Genomic DNA, 19972 nt, shown 5'->3' with positions numbered 1-19972 from the left:
AAGCAGTTACCATAATCCTTGGGCAGTGGTGCTGGGGCAGACGGGTGAACAACAGGTTTCTTGCGTCTCTCTAGCACCGGGCTCTGGAACTCTGCTGGCTGCTGCTCGTGGAGCTCTTTGTGCTCTTCCTCCGAAGCAACATCCGTCACATTTTCTTTTGTCATCTTCAACAGTTTCTGAAAAACATTCCAAAAGATTAATCACCGCCGGACAAAAAAAAAAATCAACTATCAATTTTTTTCTTGGTGGGTGTTTAATTACAAATACACGATGTGATAAGCTATCCTCATCATCTCGTCCCTTATAACAATGAGGCCATGGGGAAAGTGATTGGTTCTCAGGCTTTATGGGCACATCCAGGACCAGGGAATGATCTCAGAATAAGGGATTGCACATTTAAGGCAAAGATGAGGAGAAATTTCTCCTTTCAGTGGGTAGGGAATCTATGGAATTCTTTATCGTAGAGGGCTGTAGAGGCTGGGTCATTAAACATATTCAAGGCTGAAGTAGGGGAAGCCATGGGCTAGTGTTATTATAATTGTACTGTTAATCCAGAGACCCAGGTAATGTCTAGAGAACCTGGTTCAAATCCTGCCACAGCAGATGTTGGAATTTGAATTCAATAAACATCTAGAATTCAGAGTCTAATCATGACAGTTACCAATTATCATGAAAAACCCATCTAGTTCACTCCTGTCTCTTTTCTCCCCCCTTTCCTTTAGGGAAGGAAATGGCCATCCTTGCCTCATCTGGCCTACATGTAACTCCTGACCTACAGCAATGTGGTTGGCTCTTAACTGCCCTCTGGGAAATTAGGAGTAAGCAATAACTGCTGGCCTGGTCAGCGACATGCTCATCCTATGAATGAATAAATAAAAATAATGATTTTTTTTTAATCAGTAAAAGCGTCAAGGGCTATGAGGGAAAGGCAAGAAAGTGGAGTTGAGGATAATCAGACTAGCTATGATCTCATTGAATGGCAGAGCAGATTTTGTGAGCTGATTGGATGGGAATGGGTGAACTCATCCAGTGGGACTGACTACTTGAGAGCTGCCTTTGACACAGTCACTTAAGGCTTTAATATATGTTCCAGTGCTCTGTTTAGGTTACAGGCCCAATCAGGTGGCTTTATTCGCTGATTATTGGCTGTGTTGTAGATGAGAGTTGCGTAAGAGTTAAACCATAATAATAATTAAAAAGCCAAATGCTAAGCACATTTCTCACCAATCTGGAGACTGTTTCCTAAATAGGGCTTTCAAATTAAACTCTCAGTAGGGGCAGGGCGAGGCAGAGTAGCAGCTGACTGAAGCATTTGTCTTTCACATCAGTGAGAAAGGATAAGTATTTATTAAGCATCTTTCACAACCTCAGCATGCTCCAAAGCTCCTCTAATTCTGGCTTCTTCTGTACCTTTTAATTTTAGTTGCTCTGTCATTGGCGGCTGTGCCTTCACACACCTGGGGACTGAGCTCAGAGATTCCCTCTCACTCTGTTCCTTCCACATGCTCTTAAAACCTTGGAGAAAGTGAGGACTGCAGACGCTGGAGATCAGAGTCGAGAGTGTGGTGCCGGAAAAGCACAGCAGATCAGGCGGCATCCAAGGAGGAGGCGAATCAACATTTCAGGCATAAGTGTCAATTAAGCGTGCCTAAAATGTCGATTCTCCTGCCCCTTGGATGTTGCCTGATCTGCTGTGCTTTTCTAGCTCTTAAAAGCCAGCTCTGTTTCCCAGGCTTTTGGTCACCTGCCCTAATCCTTCCTTTTGGAGCTTGGTAATTTATTTTTGATAAAATTGCTCCTGTACAGCTCCTTGGGGCATGTTATCATGATAAAGGGGCCAATAAAAGGCTGCCATGAAGGTTCTCAATCTTACCCTTTGCCTCAGGCATGGTGACCATCAGGCTAAACCTCAGCACCACTCCTCTCTGTGTCTCTCTCTGTCTCTCTGTGTCTCTCTCTCTGTCTCTGTCTCTCTCTCTCTCTCTCTCTCTGTCTAATGAGACAGCAGTTGCGTGGTCCTTTGGGACTGTGGTGACTTTACTTTAATTACATATAAAGGTAATTGCCTTCAGTTATTGTTAAATACAGCCAATGTAGTCATTATTTTTAAATGTAGGAAATATTAGGGTTCGATTGCAATGTAAACTGTAAGGACTGGAAATTTCCTCTCACTGCTGGTGTAACCCAGCTCACTGGACGCATTCAGATAGCACCAGGTGGAAATAGAGGCTTCGAGATCCCTAGGATTTTTGGCTTAGTTCCAGGCTTATTGCATCCTAATTTGATACTAACCTGCACTACATGGGCAATCTCAGACAGAGAGTTAGCTGTGCGTTGATGTAGTTACAGGATCATCCACTGAAATTGGGGAATGAAGTATTTCCAACTATTTTCTACCTTTGAGAACATCCTTAACCTTGTTAAATCTGGACTTCTCAAAGCTTTTGTTTTTACAGCTAATGATGTGCTTTTGAAGTCACTATTGTAATGCTGGAAATGCAGCATCAAAGTTATATACAGAGAGACCTCATAAAGAGCCATGTGAAGATGAATACATAAGCTACTTTAGTGAATATAACTGAAAGATAAATATTGACATTTGGAAGAATTTCCATGTTCTTCTGCACACTGGGACCACAGGATCTTGTACATTTGCCTGAGAAGACAGGCCTCAGTTCAATGTCTCATCAGAAAGTGCTGGAAAAACTCAGCAGGTCTAGGAGCATCTGTGGAGAGAGAACAGAGTTAACGCTTTGAGTCCAGCGACCCTTCTTCATTCCAAGTGCTGTTCAACATGGACGAGTTTTGATTCATCAGCCGAGGGCAGGCAGAAAGTGATAATCAGCAGGAGGTTTCTTTGCCCAGGTTTGACCTGATGCCAATGAAACTTCCCAAGACCTGGAGTCAATATACAGGACTCCCCGGGCAAATCCCTTCCTCCTGATTGTATACCACTGTTCTACCATCACTCCCAGTAGGGCAGGATATACCCAGAGGTGGTAATCATGTTGTTTGGGATATTGTGTGTAAAGGTATGACTCCGTGGACATGTCTGTATCAGACTGTTGCTTGATTAGTCTGTGAGATACCCCTCCCAATTTTGGTACTAGCCCCCAGATATTGGCAAGGAGGAAGCTGCAGTGTTGACAGCACTGTATTTATACATCTGCCAACGTGGGATTTGAACTTTGGTCTCCAGAACATTACCTCAGTCTCAAGATTACTAGCCCAGTGGACAATATCATTCTGTCACTACCTCCCCACTCAGCCTCTCTACTGTGTCAATACTAGCCTTTTGAAAGAGCTATGCAATTTGTCCTCGTAAAATAACATCTCAACAACCTAAGGTGTTCCACAGCTACTTGCAATCAAACCTAAAACACAATTCTCAGAACTTCTGCTGACAATTTCAAAACTCAGTAGTGACAGATTCCAAAATTCTCAATACAGTTGGCATATCTGTCCATTTGCAGGCATCTGAATTCTTAAGTATAAAATATTTGGATGTTCTAGATTACACCATAATTTAAGTAAACCTAGGTCTCAAAACGGTCTTTTGAGAACTTGGACCACCTCGACCCTTTAATGGACATGATAGTGATGGAGCTATTGTTCTGTCTCTTGAAAATCCAGGCCACACAGTCTTTTTGATTTGAACAATGATGATATGCTTTTATCTGAAGTGATGGCTGTACTTCGATTCAATGGTTGATCAGGTGCACACAGATTTTTTTTCCCATGCTTCAGAATTCTTTCTTCAAATCTGTCTAGATATTGTTGTAGTTCTGTTCGCCAAGCTAGGAATTTGTGTTGCAGACGTTTCGTCCCCTGTCTAGGTGACATCCTCAGTGCTTGGGAGCCTCCTGTGAAGCGCTTCTGTGATCTTTCCTCTAGCATTTATAGTGATTTGTATCTGCCGCTTCCGGTTGTCAGTTCCAGCTGTCTGTTGCAGTGGCCGGTATATTGGGTCCAGGTCAATGTGCTTATTGATTGAATCTGTGGATGAGTGTCATGCCTCAAGGAATTCCCTGGCTGTACTCTGTTTGGCTTGTCCTATAATAGTAGTGTTGTCCCAGTTGAACTCATGTTGCTTGTCATCTGCGTGTGTGGCTACTAAGGATAGCTGGTCATGTCATTTCGTGGCTAGTTGGTGTTCATGGATGCGGATCGTTAGCTGTCTTCCTGTTTGTCCTTTGTAGTATTTTGTGCAGTCCTTGCATGGGATTTTGTGCACTATATTGGTTTTGCTCAAGCTGGGTATCGGGTCCTTCGTCCTGGTGAGTTGTTGTCTGAGAGTGGCTGTTGGTTTGTGTGCTGTTATGAGTCCTAGTGGTCGCAGTAGTCTGGCTGTCAGTTCAGAAATGCTCTTGATGTATGGTAGTGTGGCTAGTCCTTTGGGTTGTGGCACGTCCTCGTTCCGTTGTCTTTCCCTTAGGCATCTGTTGATGAAATTGCGCGGGTATCCATTTTTGGCGAATACATTCTATAGGTGTTCTTCTTCCCAGCTCGGCGAATAGAACCACAACAACGAGCACCCGAGCAACAAATCTTCTCCCAAACTTTGAATCTCTCTAGATATTCCTGCTTTCTTTTCCCACAAACAAAAAGAGAGTAAGAGATGGATGCTTTCTATTTGCAGGCCCTGGACGCTTTGTTTTTCTCTCCTCCATTGCTACCCCAACATTTAGAGCTTTTTTTAACACTGCAATTCAATCAGAGGCTGTTGTCAGGCAGAATTACTTCAACTGAAAAGAATCTCAGTGCTGCTCAGTCTTGAATTCCCCCTCTAAACACTTCAAAAACCACACAGTATCACAGAGCTCAAGAAATATGCAGCACATGATTTATTTTTTAAGTTGCAACACTCTTCTGGTATTTCACTCCAACTTCCATTTAAATATATAGTCCCAAAAAAGAAAAATACGTGGTCTATTACACTATGCAAAAATAACAGCTGCTTTTTCCTAACACAGCAATATGGTTTCTTATTGCTCAGTGAAGACAAATCTGCTGATCCTTTCTGGGGAAACATTTTGCTGCTCCCCTCCCCCCTCCATTATTACTAATTCTTGGAAATAAATGAATTAAAATATTGATCAGCCAGCCAATTAAAGGGAGTGATTTCTGATACAAGGCTATTTTGACAGGTTATTAGGCAAATGTAAAAAGGACATTCTGCTGCTGAGTTACCGTTAGGAACCAGTCAATTACTGAGAGACAGGTTCCATCCTATAATTCATCACAGCAGCCACTGCCATAGCAATTAGAAACTAAGGTCAAACAAAAAAAAATTCTCTGCTTCCTCTTTGGATTTGGATTTTTTTGTTTCTCCTTAAATGAGAAACGACAGAGACAGGTGAAATCCAACTGTTAGACACTGCGTGGGCTGAATTAAGAGGAGCCAAATCAGGAAGTCATGATTAGGAGTGTTTAAGCACTCTATTTCAGTGGGACTGAGGGAGGGAAGGATTGTGTAGCTCTGAGATTTCAATGCAGAATTAATTAGATGGTGAATAACTCTTCATTTTAGCATCGTAAAAGAAATAAAGGCATATCTACAGTTGAGAAAAATAAAGAGGTGGGGGGAGGGGAACAAGGAAAGAAGGGGAGAGGTAATTCCACAAAGTATCCCCCATGGTTGTAATAAGAAAAGGGAGCTGAGGTATGTGACAGAAGGACAGACTTGAGGTTAACAAAGGATTGGTCACCCGGTCTGTCTGAAGCTATAAACAATCAGAGCATGCCAATCAAACTCTGCTGGACTGGGGCCAGTTATTTTAGTGCAGAGTGAAAAGCAATATTGAATACTAAAATAAGGTTCACAACTCTGAGTAAAAATCATTCTCTTCATCTTGGTCCAAAGTGGCATTTCACTTATTTTTAAACTGTCCACCCCCACTGTCCCCAGGTCTAGACTCCCCTCCAATCAGACGAAACATCTTACCTCCATTTATCTTATTAAGAATTTGGCAAATTTCAATGAGATTATCTCTCAATCTTCGAAACTCTAGGGAACATGGCCCCAACCTGCCCACTTGGACATCCTGAGAAGACGTCAAAAGGTATGGTTCTGGAAAGTGTGGCAAAACATCTTTCTTGAGATAAGGAGACCAAAACAGAACACACCCTGCTAAATCCTCTTTTCCACCCACCTGAGCAATGTATGCTTTCATAACGTGGAAGATTGATGAGACAGAAAATGGCCATTCGGCCCATTATTTCACCACAGCCAAGAAGGAGCTATCTAGTGTACTCCTACTTTGTAGGTCCCAGATGTAGCCCTGTGACGGCATTTCAAGTGGGCATACACACATTTTTTAAAAATGTGGTAAATGCACGTTTCTGCCTTTACCACCCTTTCAGACAAGAGTTCCAGAACCCCACGATCCTCTGGGTGAAACCATTTCTCCACAACTTCCCTTTTAACCTTTCTCCAAATTATTTTAAATCTAAATCCCTCTCTGCTAAAGAAAACACATTTTTCCTATCCAATCTATTTAGTGTTATCACCATTTTATCCATCTCAATTAATTCCCCTCTCAGCCATTTTGGTCCTAACAAAATAACACCAGCCAGTCCAATTTTTCCTCATGGCTAAAATTCTCCAGTCTTAGTATACCCTTGAATGTCCTTTTCACATTTGACTAATAATCTGTAAAAATAGCCTTGTCTCAGAAATCACTCCCTTTAATTCGCCTCCTCTGTGCCCTCTCAAATAGCTCTTTCTTATAAATTGGCAAGCAGACTATGTGCAGTTCTATAGTTCTAGCCTAACATGTGGAGAAAGTGAGGACTGCAGATGCTGGAAATCAGAGTCGAGATTGTTGTGCTGGAAAACCACAGCTGGTCATGCATCATCTGAGGAGCAGCAGAATTGACGTTTCAGGCATAAGCTCTTCATCAGGAATAAGACTACGGGCCAAGGGGGCTGAGAGGGGTGGGTTTGGTGGGGGGGGGGGGAAGGTAGCTGGGAAAATGATGGGTAGATGGACATGGAGCTGAAAGTGTTAAGTCAAAGAGGAGGGTGGAGCAGATCAGTAGGAAGGAGGATGGGCAGGTAGGACTGTTCAAGAGGGCGGTGCTGAGTTGGAAGGTTGGGACTGGGATAAGGTGAGGGAGAGGAAATGGGGAAACTGATGCAATCCTGTGTGGTTGGAGGGTCGTTCTTCCTCCAGGCGTCAGGTGGTTCAGGTTTGGTGATGGAGGAGGCCCAGGACATGTTTGTCCTTGGCAGAGTGGGAGGGGGAGTTAAAGTGTTCAGCCACAGGGCGGTGGGGTTGGTTAGTGCAGATGTCCCAGAGATGTTCTCTGAAACAATCCGCAAGTTAGCATCCTGTCTCCCCAGTGTACAGGAGACCACATTGGGTGCAATGGATGTGTGGAAGTACAGGTAAATTTCTGTCAGATGTGGAAGGATCCTTTGGGGCCTTGGACGGAGGTGAGGCAGGAGGTGTGGCTCAGGTTTTGCACTTCTCCCATGTGGTCGGTTTCCCCATTTCCCCATCCCTCCCCTCCCCTCACCTTATCCCAGTCCCAACCTTCCAACTTGGCACCACCCTCTTGAACAGTCCTACCTGTCCATCTTCCTTCCCACCTATCTGTTCCACCTCCTCTCTGAACCACCACTTTCAGCCCCACGTTCATCTACTTATCGCATTCCCAGCTACCTTCCGCCCACCCCCACCCCCTTCCCATTTATCTCTGAGCCCCCTTGGCCCACAAGACTCATTCCTGATGAAGGGGTCCTGCCTGAAACATCAATTATCCTGCTCCTCGGATGCTGCCTGACCGGCTGTGCTTTTCTAGCCTAACCTGTGTCTGTAAACAGTGAACCTCTTGCCCTTAAGCTCCTGGGCTCAATTTTACGCGACACCTACAGGTAGGAATCCAGGCACTCCCTATCATTATTATAATTCTTCTATGATTCCATGTCAAGTACACCATAAGACTTTGTTAATTATCCACAGAACCTCCTGCTATTCATTTCTTATCACCGCGTACAATAAGCAATTGTGTCCTCCAAGTCATGCCCTGTCTGAAAATTACCACATAAGGCCCACTACATCACTTCCTGTCACTCTGTAAATGGCCCACATGGTGTACCATCACTCACTCACTCTCACTCTGTGAATTACTCCCATGGCACTCTATCAATCTTTCTATATCAATCTGAAATCACCCTCATGGCGGCCTGACAATTATTCTTTATACCAGTGTAAATTAAGCCCATGCTGTCCTACAAATCATTCCCTATTACTCTGTATATTGACATGTAAATTGGGGTGCTGTGCCAATGGCTGTGATCACCCCCTCCCCGGCCCAGCTGCAATTTTACGAATCACAGAAGAGGCATCATGTGGGTACACACCCATGGCCCAGCTGAGGCTCCACAAACAGCAGGGGAGCCGTGCCTCACACTAAAGTGAGTCGTTGCCTGAAACGTTAAAGTGAGGCAAGTGGGGTAAGCAGAGACAGGTTTCTCCCTGACATTTACACTAGCGTGTGAGTCTCCGCCCCATCCCCCGAGTTTATAATCCAGCCAAATGTCTCAGTCAATAAAATATTCCAGATGCTTTCTTGAACATTGTGTCTAATAATCATGCCTCTGTCCCAAAGCCAAGGCCCAGATCCTCAAGACGATATCATTTCCTTCTCAAATTCTCAGCAGCATCACAAGGACAATTAGAAATATGCTGCTAAAAGACTGAGTAACAGAGAGCTAGAATGTCCTTTCTCCTCTTAGATCTGGGACTGATGCCAGCTTGGTCAGACAGTGCCTTTGTGTGTGCTCCTGCGTCTTGCTGTACATGTCACACTCGAAGTGAAATCAACTGGCAGCTTCGGTACCCTTTGGGCACAAGCGCATGGAGAAAAGTTACCCTTTATTTAATTATATGCAAGGTCAGGTGCTCTCTTAGGACTATGGATTTATTCAGACTATTTTCAGCAACACGAGGAGAGTCAGATGAAATATAGATTGTCTTTTGTTCTTTTGCTATCCCTCCCCCATTTTACATTTTCAGTCACAGAGTCATAGAGATGTATAGCATGGAAACAGACCCCTCAGTGCAACTTGCCCATGCCAACAGATATTCTAAATTAATTGAGTCCCATTTACCAACATTTGACCCGTATCCCTCTGAACGCTTCTTATTCATATACCCATCCAATTGCCTTTTATATATTGTAATTGTACCAGCCTCCACCACCTCCTCTGGCAGCTCATTCCACACATGCACCACACTCTGATGAAAGGCCACATAAAACCTAATACATTAACCCTGTCCCTCTCTCTGCAAACTTTGCCAGAATTTCTAATGGTTTCTGTACTTCTTCCTGTCCAGCATCTGTATTATTTTGTTTCTGGTCTAGAATTTGTCAGACTTGTAGACTAGATGGATAAACCATCTCATTTCCCCATCACTGTCATTTATCAATAGAAAATACAGTGTTTACTGTGGATAAGAACATGGAAGATATAGAACGTGGGGAAATAGATGGTGACATCTTGAAAATGTCCACATTACAGAGAAGGAGGTGATGGATGTCTTGAAATGCATAAAAGCGGATAAATCCCCAGCACTTGTATCATCGACAGTCACAGGCGAGTGCCGGAAGACTGGAGGTTGGCCAATGTGGTGCCACTATTTAAGAAAGGAAAAGCTGGGGAACCATAGACCGGTGAGCCTGACACCAGTGGTGGGCTGAGGGACGGGATTTACATGTATTTGGAAAGGCAAGGACTGATTAGGGATAGTCAGTATGGCTTTGTGCATGAAAAATCTTGTCTCACAAACTTGATTGAGTTTTTTGAAGAAGTAACAAAGAGGATTCATGAGGACAGAGCGGTGGACGTGATCTAAATGGACTTCAGTAAGGTGTTTGACAAGGTTCCTCATGGGAGACTGATTAGCAAGGTTAGATCTCATGTAATACAGGGAGAACTAGTCATTTGGATACAGAATTGACTCAAAGATAAAAGACAGAGGGTGGTGGTGTAGTGGACAGCGAAGAAGATTACCTCGGAGTACAATAGGATCTTGATTAGATGGGCCAATGGACTGAGGAGTGGCATATGGAGTTTAATTTAGATAAATGCGTGATGCTGCATTTTAGGAAAGTAAATTAGAGCAGGACTTATACACATAATGGTAAGGTCCTGGGGAGAGTTGCTGAACAAAGAGACCTTGGAGTGCAGGTTCATATTTCCTTGAAAGTAGAGTCACGGGTAGATGGAATAGTGAAGAAGGCATTTGGTATGCTTTCCTTTATTGGCCTAACCAATGTTGAGTATGGTAGTTGGGAGGTCATATTGCAGCTGTACAGGACATTGGTTCAGCCACTTTTGGAACATTTAGTGCAATTCTGATCTCCCTCCTTTCAAAAGGATGTTGTGAAACTTGAAAGGGTTCAGAAAAGATTTACAAGGATGTTGCCAGGGTTGAAGGATTTGAGCTATAGGGAGAGACTAAATAGGCTGGGGCTCTTTTCCCTGGAGCATCAGAAGCTGAGGGGTGACCTTATAGAGGTTTATAAAATCATGAGGGGTATGGATAGGATAAATAGACAAGGTCGTTTGCCTGGGATGGAGGAGAGTCCAGAACTAGAGGGCATATGTTTCGGGTGAGAGGAGAAAGATATAAAAGTGACCTGAGGGGCAACCATTTCACACAGAGGGTGGTGCGTGTATGGAATGAGCTGCCAGAGGAAGTGGTGGAGGCTGGTACAATTGCAACATTTAAAAGCCACCTGGATGGGTATATGAATAGGGAGGGTTTAGAAGGATATGGGCCAAGTGCTGGTAAATGGGACTAGATTTGGTTAGGATATCTGGTCAGCATGGACAAGTTGGACCAAAGGGTCTGTTTCTGTGCTGTACAGCTCTATGACTCTATGGCATCCTTTCTTTTCATTCAACTCTCCATTTTATAAAAGCTATTCTCTAAACGAACTTGTAATTTTGACCTGTTCCCTCAAATACTCTCCTGAAGGCAACAATTCATTTGGTTTGATACAGTGAGACATAGGTTCAAAGTTACAGGCTACACCATAAGAGTTTGAGCGATGAATACTGAGCCTATTCAAGTATTTGGGAGGAGGTACAAGTATTAACTAAACCAAAATCAAAATATTGAGGGTACTAGAGATTGGAATTAAAAACAGAAATCACTGGAGAATATCAGTGGGTCTGGCAGCATCTGTGGAAAGAGAAACAGAGCTAATGTTTCAAGTCCAATAGGAGTCTTCTTCAGAGATTCTGTACAAACTTCACTAAGAGTCATACAGAATGGATACAGACCTTTTGGTCCAACCAGTCCATGACAAATATAATCGCAAATTAAGCTAGTCCCATCTGCTTGTGCTCATGTCCCTCCAAACCTTTTCTATTCATGTACTTATCGAAATGTCTTTTAATCATTGTAACTGTGCCCACATCCACACTTTCTCAGGAAGTTCATTCCATACACGAACCACCCTCTGTGTCAAAAAAAAAGCACCTTGTGTCTTTTTAAAATCTCTCTCTCTCTCCTCTCACCTTAAAAATGTCAATCTGGTGAAGGCATCAAATGGGACTACTTGCATGCCAAACAGCATAAACAAATGACAGAGCTAAGAGATCCCACAACCAAAAGATCAGATCTTAGCTCTGAACAGACAGTAATCAGAACCAAACTTCCTGCTGATACTTGCTTCCTCTAGGTAACATCTATCCCATATCACACCCTCCCCAATCTCCAGAAACCACCTGCAGCACTCATATAGCTACTCACATGCAACACAACAAGGATCCTGGGATCTTCCTGAACTGTTCAGCTTCATATAAAACTCTGCACATGAAACTAAATTCCTTTCTTCATGAAAATTCTACAAGAAAATCCTTAATCAGGGTGGATAATGCGATTTGCAATTTCACAAAATTAATCTTAGCTCTTCTAATAGTAGCAATCTTACAGACTTCACTGTCAATAATAGTTCATTAAAAACAAACTTTTTCAAGTCAAACCGCACACTGTCACCATTAGGATATTTTCTTTAAAAGCCACACTTTATATATTATGTAATCTCCCTAATTTACAGACAGAAGCTTACAACAATGACATTGTCTGCAAACCATGCATCAATAAGTGACTAATCAAACTCAGCAAAGCCTCAAGCTGTGTCTACTTCCAGTAAGACATTAAAGGCCTTAAAAAGGAAGGAACCACCTTCAGTTTTTGTCGCCACACTTAACTAGAAAAATATGATAAATCTTGAGATGGAGTAAATTTACCAGAACAGTTCCGGGGATGAGGGTTAGGTTGGAGAAGCTACAGCCATTCTCCTTGGAGCAAGGGAAGTGGGATATGAGGGATGTACAAGATTGTAACAGATTTAGATTAGATAATCCATTGCTTCCATTAGCTGACGGTACAAGGACTAGTGAATACACCTTTAAGGTTTTGGGCAAGAGATGCAGAGGAGGTGTAAGGAAGAACTTGTTTTACACATTGATCAAGAACAGAATCTCCTGCCTACATGGGGTTTGAACTGGAAACAATCAATGATTTCAAAAGGATATTTAATGTGCATTTAAGGGAAATAACTTGTGGGATTAAAGAAACAGTAGTGGAAGGGCACTGACTGGATTTCTTTGCTAAAATCAGCATGGACTCAAGGGGCTGAATGTACTCCTTCTCTGCCATTATAACTTTATAACACTGCCTCATATTAGCAGCATAGTATATCCATCTTAATATAAGAGTAATACATTGTACATTACAGGTTTAATACTCCTGATATTATAAAACAGGACATCAACTGATTTGGTGTCAGTGAAAGCCATGGGAGTCCTGGTAATATTAATACAATTTTTGAGCTGGTTTTGAGCCAAGGATTCACAGGAGGAAGGTGGGCTGACACCTGTTATTCTCCATATGGTGTGTTCCTGCTCTCAGCACATTCTCTGATGACAGAGCCAAGTGCAGGCAAAGCTTTTCCCCAAAGAGTTAAGGGGAGAGGGAGAGAAAACTAAAGGTTCAGTGACCCTGATAGTTACTCGTGATCTTCAGAAAAATTAATCGTTAAGAGGCAACTGTCAGGCTAGGTTCATCATCTTGGGGCATGCTGTGCTGCACTGGGGGAGATTTACTTACATCAAAAATTGGGAGGGAAGGCAGAAATAATTGAAAAACAATCTGACATTGGCAGATTTGTGCTGAATCTGCTGTTCAGACTGAGGCCAGGAATTAAATTTTGAGGGTTAGGAATGGAAGAGTTGGGAGAAGGAGGGAAGAGGAGAGGACAGAAGGAAGTAGCAAAAGAGAAAGAGGAATGAGTGGGGAGAAGCTAAGGGAGGAGACAAAAGGAGAAGAGGTGGGGGAAGAGGAGGAAGTGTGGAAGAGGGAAAAGTAATCTCTTTCTCTCCCACAAAAATTACAAAGCATCACTAAGCTCTGAAATAACTATGGGAATTTGAGAAAGTATTCACCCTTACCCCAGGACCATAGTCTGGTAATTTTCAAGAGGAGGAAAGGTAACCCTTTCAGGCCCACAGCCTTCTAATGACGTGGCCAAAATGGACTATCCAAATTGACTGCTACACAGAGCTGCTCGTCAAATTCATTAATATTTCAAAAGGTTTCATTTGAAAATAAAAGCAATTGAAAGCATACGATTCAAATGTGGGGTGATTCCTCTGAAAATGTGTTGTTTATATAAAAACAACACGAAACACTGACTTTCAAGTCACCCAAATGTAACATTTAAAACTATTGTGTTCTTAGAATTTTTCTATTGTACCATGCACTGGATGTACAATGCATTCAGAGATCTTATTTTATATTCCAAATATTTACTATCCGTACAAACCATGAGAAAGGAACCACGGTTACTTTAAAAGCAAGTGAATTTTCTGGCGAATGTTAAACTTTTTCAGCAATTATTTAACTTATGAGAAATATTCTGTAAATGTTGGATAATTAGTCTGCATTGGGGGTGGCGACAACAGAAATCAGTTCAAGTCGTGAGCCATGGGGTTGAGGTTTGTAGTACGGCGTACCAAGCACACGATTTGATGGTATGAAATGGTTATTTTCGAACGATCATTCCTAATTGACCAAGCCTTGGGAGACCAGATTATTAGCAATATAAACATGTTCTACAAGCCCATTCTATAATAATAATAATCAGAAACGCCCTTAGAAATTAATATAATTCAGCATCGGTTACTGATCAGTATGTTTTGCTATGTTTTGCCCTTATTTTTTGTTATTTTCGCTGCATCCCATTCGGTCGAGGATACCAAACAATAGAGAAAGGGGAAACATTAGCAGTCTTGCATTGATTGCAAACTGCGTCACTGAAATAGTACAAGACACACCGCGATCAGAGACACTGTGGCACCCTCCTCCCTCCCTCCTGGCCTGGAGAACTGGACGCTACTCGTTCACGTTCGTGAAACATTAAGCCTGGGAGGTAAACGACCGATTGAAGCAACGACCCCGGTTCCTGTCAAAGCACCATTCAGGAGCCTGTCAAAATCAACTGGAAGCGGGTCAGCCGCGGGTGGTAACGCGATGTTGTTGCAATTTCACCGATGGCGCGGCACCGGCCGCCTCGCTACATTTCAGAATAATATAATGAAAACAAAAAGATTTCAATCATTGTCGCGCAATCCTACCGGACTAGCTCAGCTCCGCCGCCTGCCTGGTGCTGATCCGAGCTGTTTGGATCTTCCAGTCATTCAGAAGCAGCTGAAGGTTGGGGCTGGACCCAGCCGCCTGCGTCACAGCAACTCCTCCTGGCCTCTGAGAATTGATCAGTCAGTGCTGCACCCGAAGCTGCAAATTCTAGAAAACACTCTCAATTCAGGTGGTGCTGACTGCATTGAGTGGCAAATGTTCAATACCTTGCACTCCCTGGACTGTGGCAATACCATTTTGACACACAACCCAGGCTCAAGTAGAAATTCACACAATAAACACGTTTGCAGATTGTGGATAAATTAACAGGTTTTCATCCATTTTGACTGATGCTTTCCCCTTACACTCATGAGGAAAACAATCTCGTTAACAGCATATTCCTAGAATAATAAATTTCTATCCATTAAATGTTAAATGTGGTAGCTCAAGTTTGCATTTCATCTCAAGAAGCTGCAGTCTCGGTTACTATTTGCAGTATTTAGTACCCGTAACAACCATCACTAACCCCCCACCCCCACCCCAAAAGATGCCCTCGATGCCTCAGTTGTTGAAAGGGATCACCCCATCTCCTACCTCCTTTCCTTCTCTAAAGTCTTAAAAAGTGTGGTCACCCTCAAAATTATCGCATCAGTTGTATGATACTTTGATCTTTTGCGATAAATTTTGTGTCTTCTGATCCTGCCCCACTAGCTACTTGATGAAGGAGCAGTGCTTCGAAAGCTTGTACTTCCAAATAAACCTGTTGGACCATAATTTGCTGTTGTGTGATTTTTAACTTTGTACAAAATCTGGCTCATCTTTGCTGTCACTTCATGTTTGAACCATAAAATTGAGATTCCTGTACCATCGACTGCATTGACACAACCTTAACCAGAGTGGCATCCATATGATTATGAGTAGGCTGTACTATCCTTCCTCAACTTGACTTTCACATGATGGACCACATCATCCAACACCTCTGCCTTTTCTCCACTGTCTCAGTCCGTCTCCACTTGATGCTAACTCTTATCTGTGCAGTGGTAGCCAGGATAATTTACGTTTCTGTTTCCACCATAGCACTGTTACCACTGGATTCCTCACAGGATCTGAATTTCACCTCCTCATATTTCTCATTGACATGCTACCCATCAAAGAAAGCACTCAAAAATACAAAGTCAGCTTTCACATGTACACTGACAACAACCAGTCAACCTCACTCCCCAACCTTCCACCTGCATTTCCTTTGTTTGGCTGTTTGTTTGATATTGTATGAGAAGAAATTTTCTCTAACGAAATGTCTTTCATCCTGACTACAAATTCTGCTCACCTGCCATTGATTCCATGGCTCTCTTTGGCAACTGTTTGAGGCTGACAGACTCACAGAACTGTTATAGTGAAGAAGGAGACCATTCAATCCATCATATATGCTCAAGTTCTCCAAATGAGCATTATGACTTAGCACTATTCTCCCATTCTTTCCCCCATAACTCTGCACATTATTTCTAGTTAAATAACCATCTAATGTCCCTTTGAATGTCTCGATCAAACCTCCCCATAGAAACTTTACAGCACAGAAAAATACCACACTGCCCATTATGTGTGTGTTGGCCAAGCAATGGGCAGTGAGGTATTTGTAGCATTTGGTTCACCTTCCTGAAAGTTATGGGATTTCAGGTGCCTATCCAGACACCTTTCAAATAAGTTGAAGGGTTCAGGCTTTGAATTCCAGACCCTGTTTACCCATCTCTCCTCTAACCTTTAATTGTTAACTACTTTAAATCTAAGCCCCTTACTCATTAACCTCTCCAACAAAGGAAATTGATCCTTCCCAGCCACTCTATCTAAATCCCTCACAACCTTGAACACACCAACGAGATCTCCCCCATGCCTTCTCTATACTGAGGAGAACAACCCCAGCCTACACAATTGTTCCTACAGCTGCATTTTTCCAGTCCTGTCCTGGCAACAGCCAGGTAAAACTCCTCTGTACCATCTGTGTAGATTAGATTAGATTAGATTAGATTACTTACAGAGTGGAAACAGGCCCTTCGGCCCAGCAAGTCCACACCGCCCCGCCGAAGCGCAACCCACCCATACCCCTTACCTAACACTACGGGCAATTTAGCATGGCCAATTCACCTGACCTGCACATCTTTGGACTGTGGGAGGAAACCGGAGCACCCAGAGGAAACCCACGAAGCACCCTTTCTCTAACGAAGGGACCTCCCTCAGAAGCATCACCTCAATTATTTTTTAAGATCTCACACCTGCTGAGAAACCAAGAGATCACTCCATTTTGCAACCGCCTCAGCCCATTTGCTACTGAAATTCTCAAAGATTCTCCAGAATCAACTATTCCCATCCCCTTCTGATCAGTCTTCTATCATCTATCTTCCATTAATGTCAGTTTATCTAAATGATCTGATGCCTGAATCTTGATTGGCCCCAAGTACTATTCACCCATCATCCATGTGCTTACTGACCTACTCTAGCCCTCAGGAGAAAGTGAGGACTGCAGATGCTGGAGATCAGAGTTGAATAGTGTGGCATTGGAAAAGCACAGCAGGTCAGGCAGCATCCAGGGAGCAGGTGAGTCGACACTTCGGGCATAAGCCCTTCATCAAGAATGGGCTGATGTGGGCTTACGCCAGAATGACATTCCTGATGAAGGGCTTATGCCCGAAACATCGATTGTCGTGCTCCTTGGTTGCTGCCTGACCTCCTGTGCTTTTCCAGCACCACACTTTTCTACTCTAGCCCTCAATCCAGCATTCTCCATGAATTTTAAATTTTCATTCATGAATCCAAATCTTGTCCTAACTGCACTTTCCTTATCTACAATCCTCAGAGAACTTTCATTTGACCAATTCTAGCTTTTGTCCTACTCCAACCTTCTTTCTTCCACCCATTGGTGGTCAATACCCATCTTCGCCCTAAGCTCTTGAATTCTCTCATTGAAGCTCACCACTTCACTTTTCAGTAAAGATCATCCTTAGAACTTTCCTTTAGATCACGCTTTTAGTCATCAGTCCTAATATCCCCTTATGTGATTCAGTGTTACATTTTGTCAGCTAATGTTCTTGTGAAGCATCTTCAAATGTTTACTGAGTTGACACTATGTGAATGAAGGGAAAAGTGAGGTCTGCAGATGCTGGAGATCAGAGCTGGAAATGTGTTGCTGGAAAAGCGCAGCAGGTCAGGCAGCATCCAGGGAACAGGAGAATCGACGTTTCGGGCATAAGCCCTTCCTGAAGTTGTTGTAAATAGAAGATAATAAATTAACTGCAATAGGCCATAAATATGTAATAATTGATTATTTGACTGTGACAAACTGTAAATATGAAATAATTTATCATCTAATTATAATAGTCTGTAAAAATTGAATAATTTATGAACCATAAGACTGTAAAGATGGACTAATTAATTAATTGTAACAGATGAAATGTGGAGTAACTCATTATCTGACAGTTACAAGTTGTAAATATAGACTAATCCATTATCTAAATGTAAAAGATTAAAATTTAGTATTGGTGAAAAAAGACATGCTTTGGTGACAGTCACTCTCTGTTTCATTCCTTGTGCAATGCCTGAACTAATCAAATTCAACAAAATTTCTCTGAGGCAACACCTGTACCAATTAGAGTCTACTTGCCAACCAACTGCACACTCTTCTCATACACCATAAAAAACTGTTCACTTTACATTGCTATTCTTGTGAATATCCTGATGAATACAAAATGAAAAACTTTAACAAAATATGTCTGTTTTCAGCAATACTCAAGTTCTGTATGACCAAAAATTAAACATTGAATTATTCTTACAAGACTGTAAATATGTAATAATTCAATTCCTAACTGTAGCACAGTGTATATACATAGCCTGAAATGAATTTGTGACAGCTTACAGAGCAAAATTAAATGTAATATATTGATACCATAACTGACAGAACAGTAACCAAAATCTATAGCAATGTGGAAATAATATTTGTACATCTCTTTGATACAAACAACTTTTAATAAAATGTAATGGATACCATGGAGTGCATAAAAGGTTCTTTGATATTTTGGTCATTGTGTTAAGACAGTGAGTATCAGTGAAAATGCTGTGAGTTTCTAAACTGGAAACGAATGGAGAGCTCTGTAATGAATATTAAATGATTGTGTTTGTCATTGTGAATAAAATGAGTGACTAATCAGCAGTTTATTTTACTTCTAAGAATGCCTTCCATATTTCCTTCAATATTATTTTGTAGATAGCCAAGTGATCTGTTGGTATATAATGCCACCCTCCTCTACTTGAGAGATGGTCTCTGGTGAGAAGCAAAAGGGAGATTTGATTGAAATGGTTGAAAATGTAGCTGCTAGCAAAAAAGGCTTAAAATGGCATCCTCATTATGGGCAAATCTTCGTTTTTTTTTTCTGGAGTAGTGATCTGCCTAAAAGGGCAGCTTCTCTGTTTGATTCTCCACAACTCACAGTCCAGTACTTTTCCCTTCAGTTGCTGGCGGGAACCTCCAATTTTCAACATCAAGAGCAATATGACTAGGAAGAAGAACAAATAAAATGGTTTTCCAGTGCCTTTCTCATGTGTTATTATTAAAGGAAACACAAGTCCTCTTCCCAAATTACCATCCACTTTAAGCAGCCATTTTTTTTTCAATGATTGAGATTTTTTATCTCCAACCTTAAATATTTGCTAAATTCACCACTGACCATGGCCTATGTCCCTGAGAATGGGACCCTTTCTAGGCCTGGATTGACTCACAGAAAGGTGGGGATGAACGACGCCTGGAAATCTCAGATGAACTTGCTGCCCCAGTACTCAATGTGGAAACATGATGTTTTGCCACTTAGAAAAGGACACCAATTGTCCAAAACTTTATCAAAAGCATATTGTCCTAAAATTAGCAATATTTAATTTTGGGGGCAGAAAGGAGTAGAAGGGATAAATATTAAAAATTAATTTTAAAAGACTTAATTAGTATCACAATCAGGACCATGAAAATACTTGGAGAAAACCTGATTTGGACTTGGGTGAACAAAGTTAAAAATCACCCGACACCAGGTTATAGTCCAACAGGTTTATTTGAAGCACTAGCTTTCAGAACGCTGCTCCTTCGAAGAAAACATGACGGAATTGCCAAGGCTGAGCTGTATTGTGGACTGGATGTTGGCCTATTAGGGAGATTGGAGGGACTGAAAGAGATACATTCTAAGAAGATTTAGTCCAGTTTAGTTTCAAAGACTGCCTCCCTATTGAGGCAAAAAGAATCTTGATTTGACAACATCCAAAATCATTCAAGCAGAACCAAG

The 19972-nt window shown here is 42.1% G+C and overlaps 1 protein-coding gene across 2 annotated transcripts in view; it reads right to left on the bottom strand.

The window, feature by feature from the left end:
• The window catches only part of clip3 (CAP-GLY domain containing linker protein 3), a 66369-nt gene extending 51265 nt beyond the window's left edge, over positions 1-15104 (bottom strand). Inside the window, exons 1-2 of one of the 2 annotated variants that reach the window (XM_087984015.1) lie at positions 14660-15104; positions 11-176 (exon numbers count right to left, since the gene is read on the bottom strand). In XM_087984015.1, coding sequence (XP_087840141.1) covers positions 11-164 — 154 coding nt within the window. In that variant the 5' untranslated portion in view covers positions 165-176; positions 14660-15104. The remainder of the gene's footprint in view (positions 1-10; positions 177-14659) is intronic. The other variant, XM_043680752.2, reaches the window with a different exon arrangement.
• Positions 15105-19972: the final 4868 nt, after the last annotated feature.

Source organism: Chiloscyllium plagiosum, unplaced genomic scaffold, assembly GCF_037043375.1.
Source record: "Chiloscyllium plagiosum isolate Xiang-an unplaced genomic scaffold, Cpla_swu_hap1 HiC_scaffold_47, whole genome shotgun sequence".
Taxonomy (NCBI): Eukaryota; Metazoa; Chordata; class Chondrichthyes; order Orectolobiformes; family Hemiscylliidae; genus Chiloscyllium; species Chiloscyllium plagiosum.
This window is presented reverse-complemented; position numbering and strand designations above follow the sequence as displayed.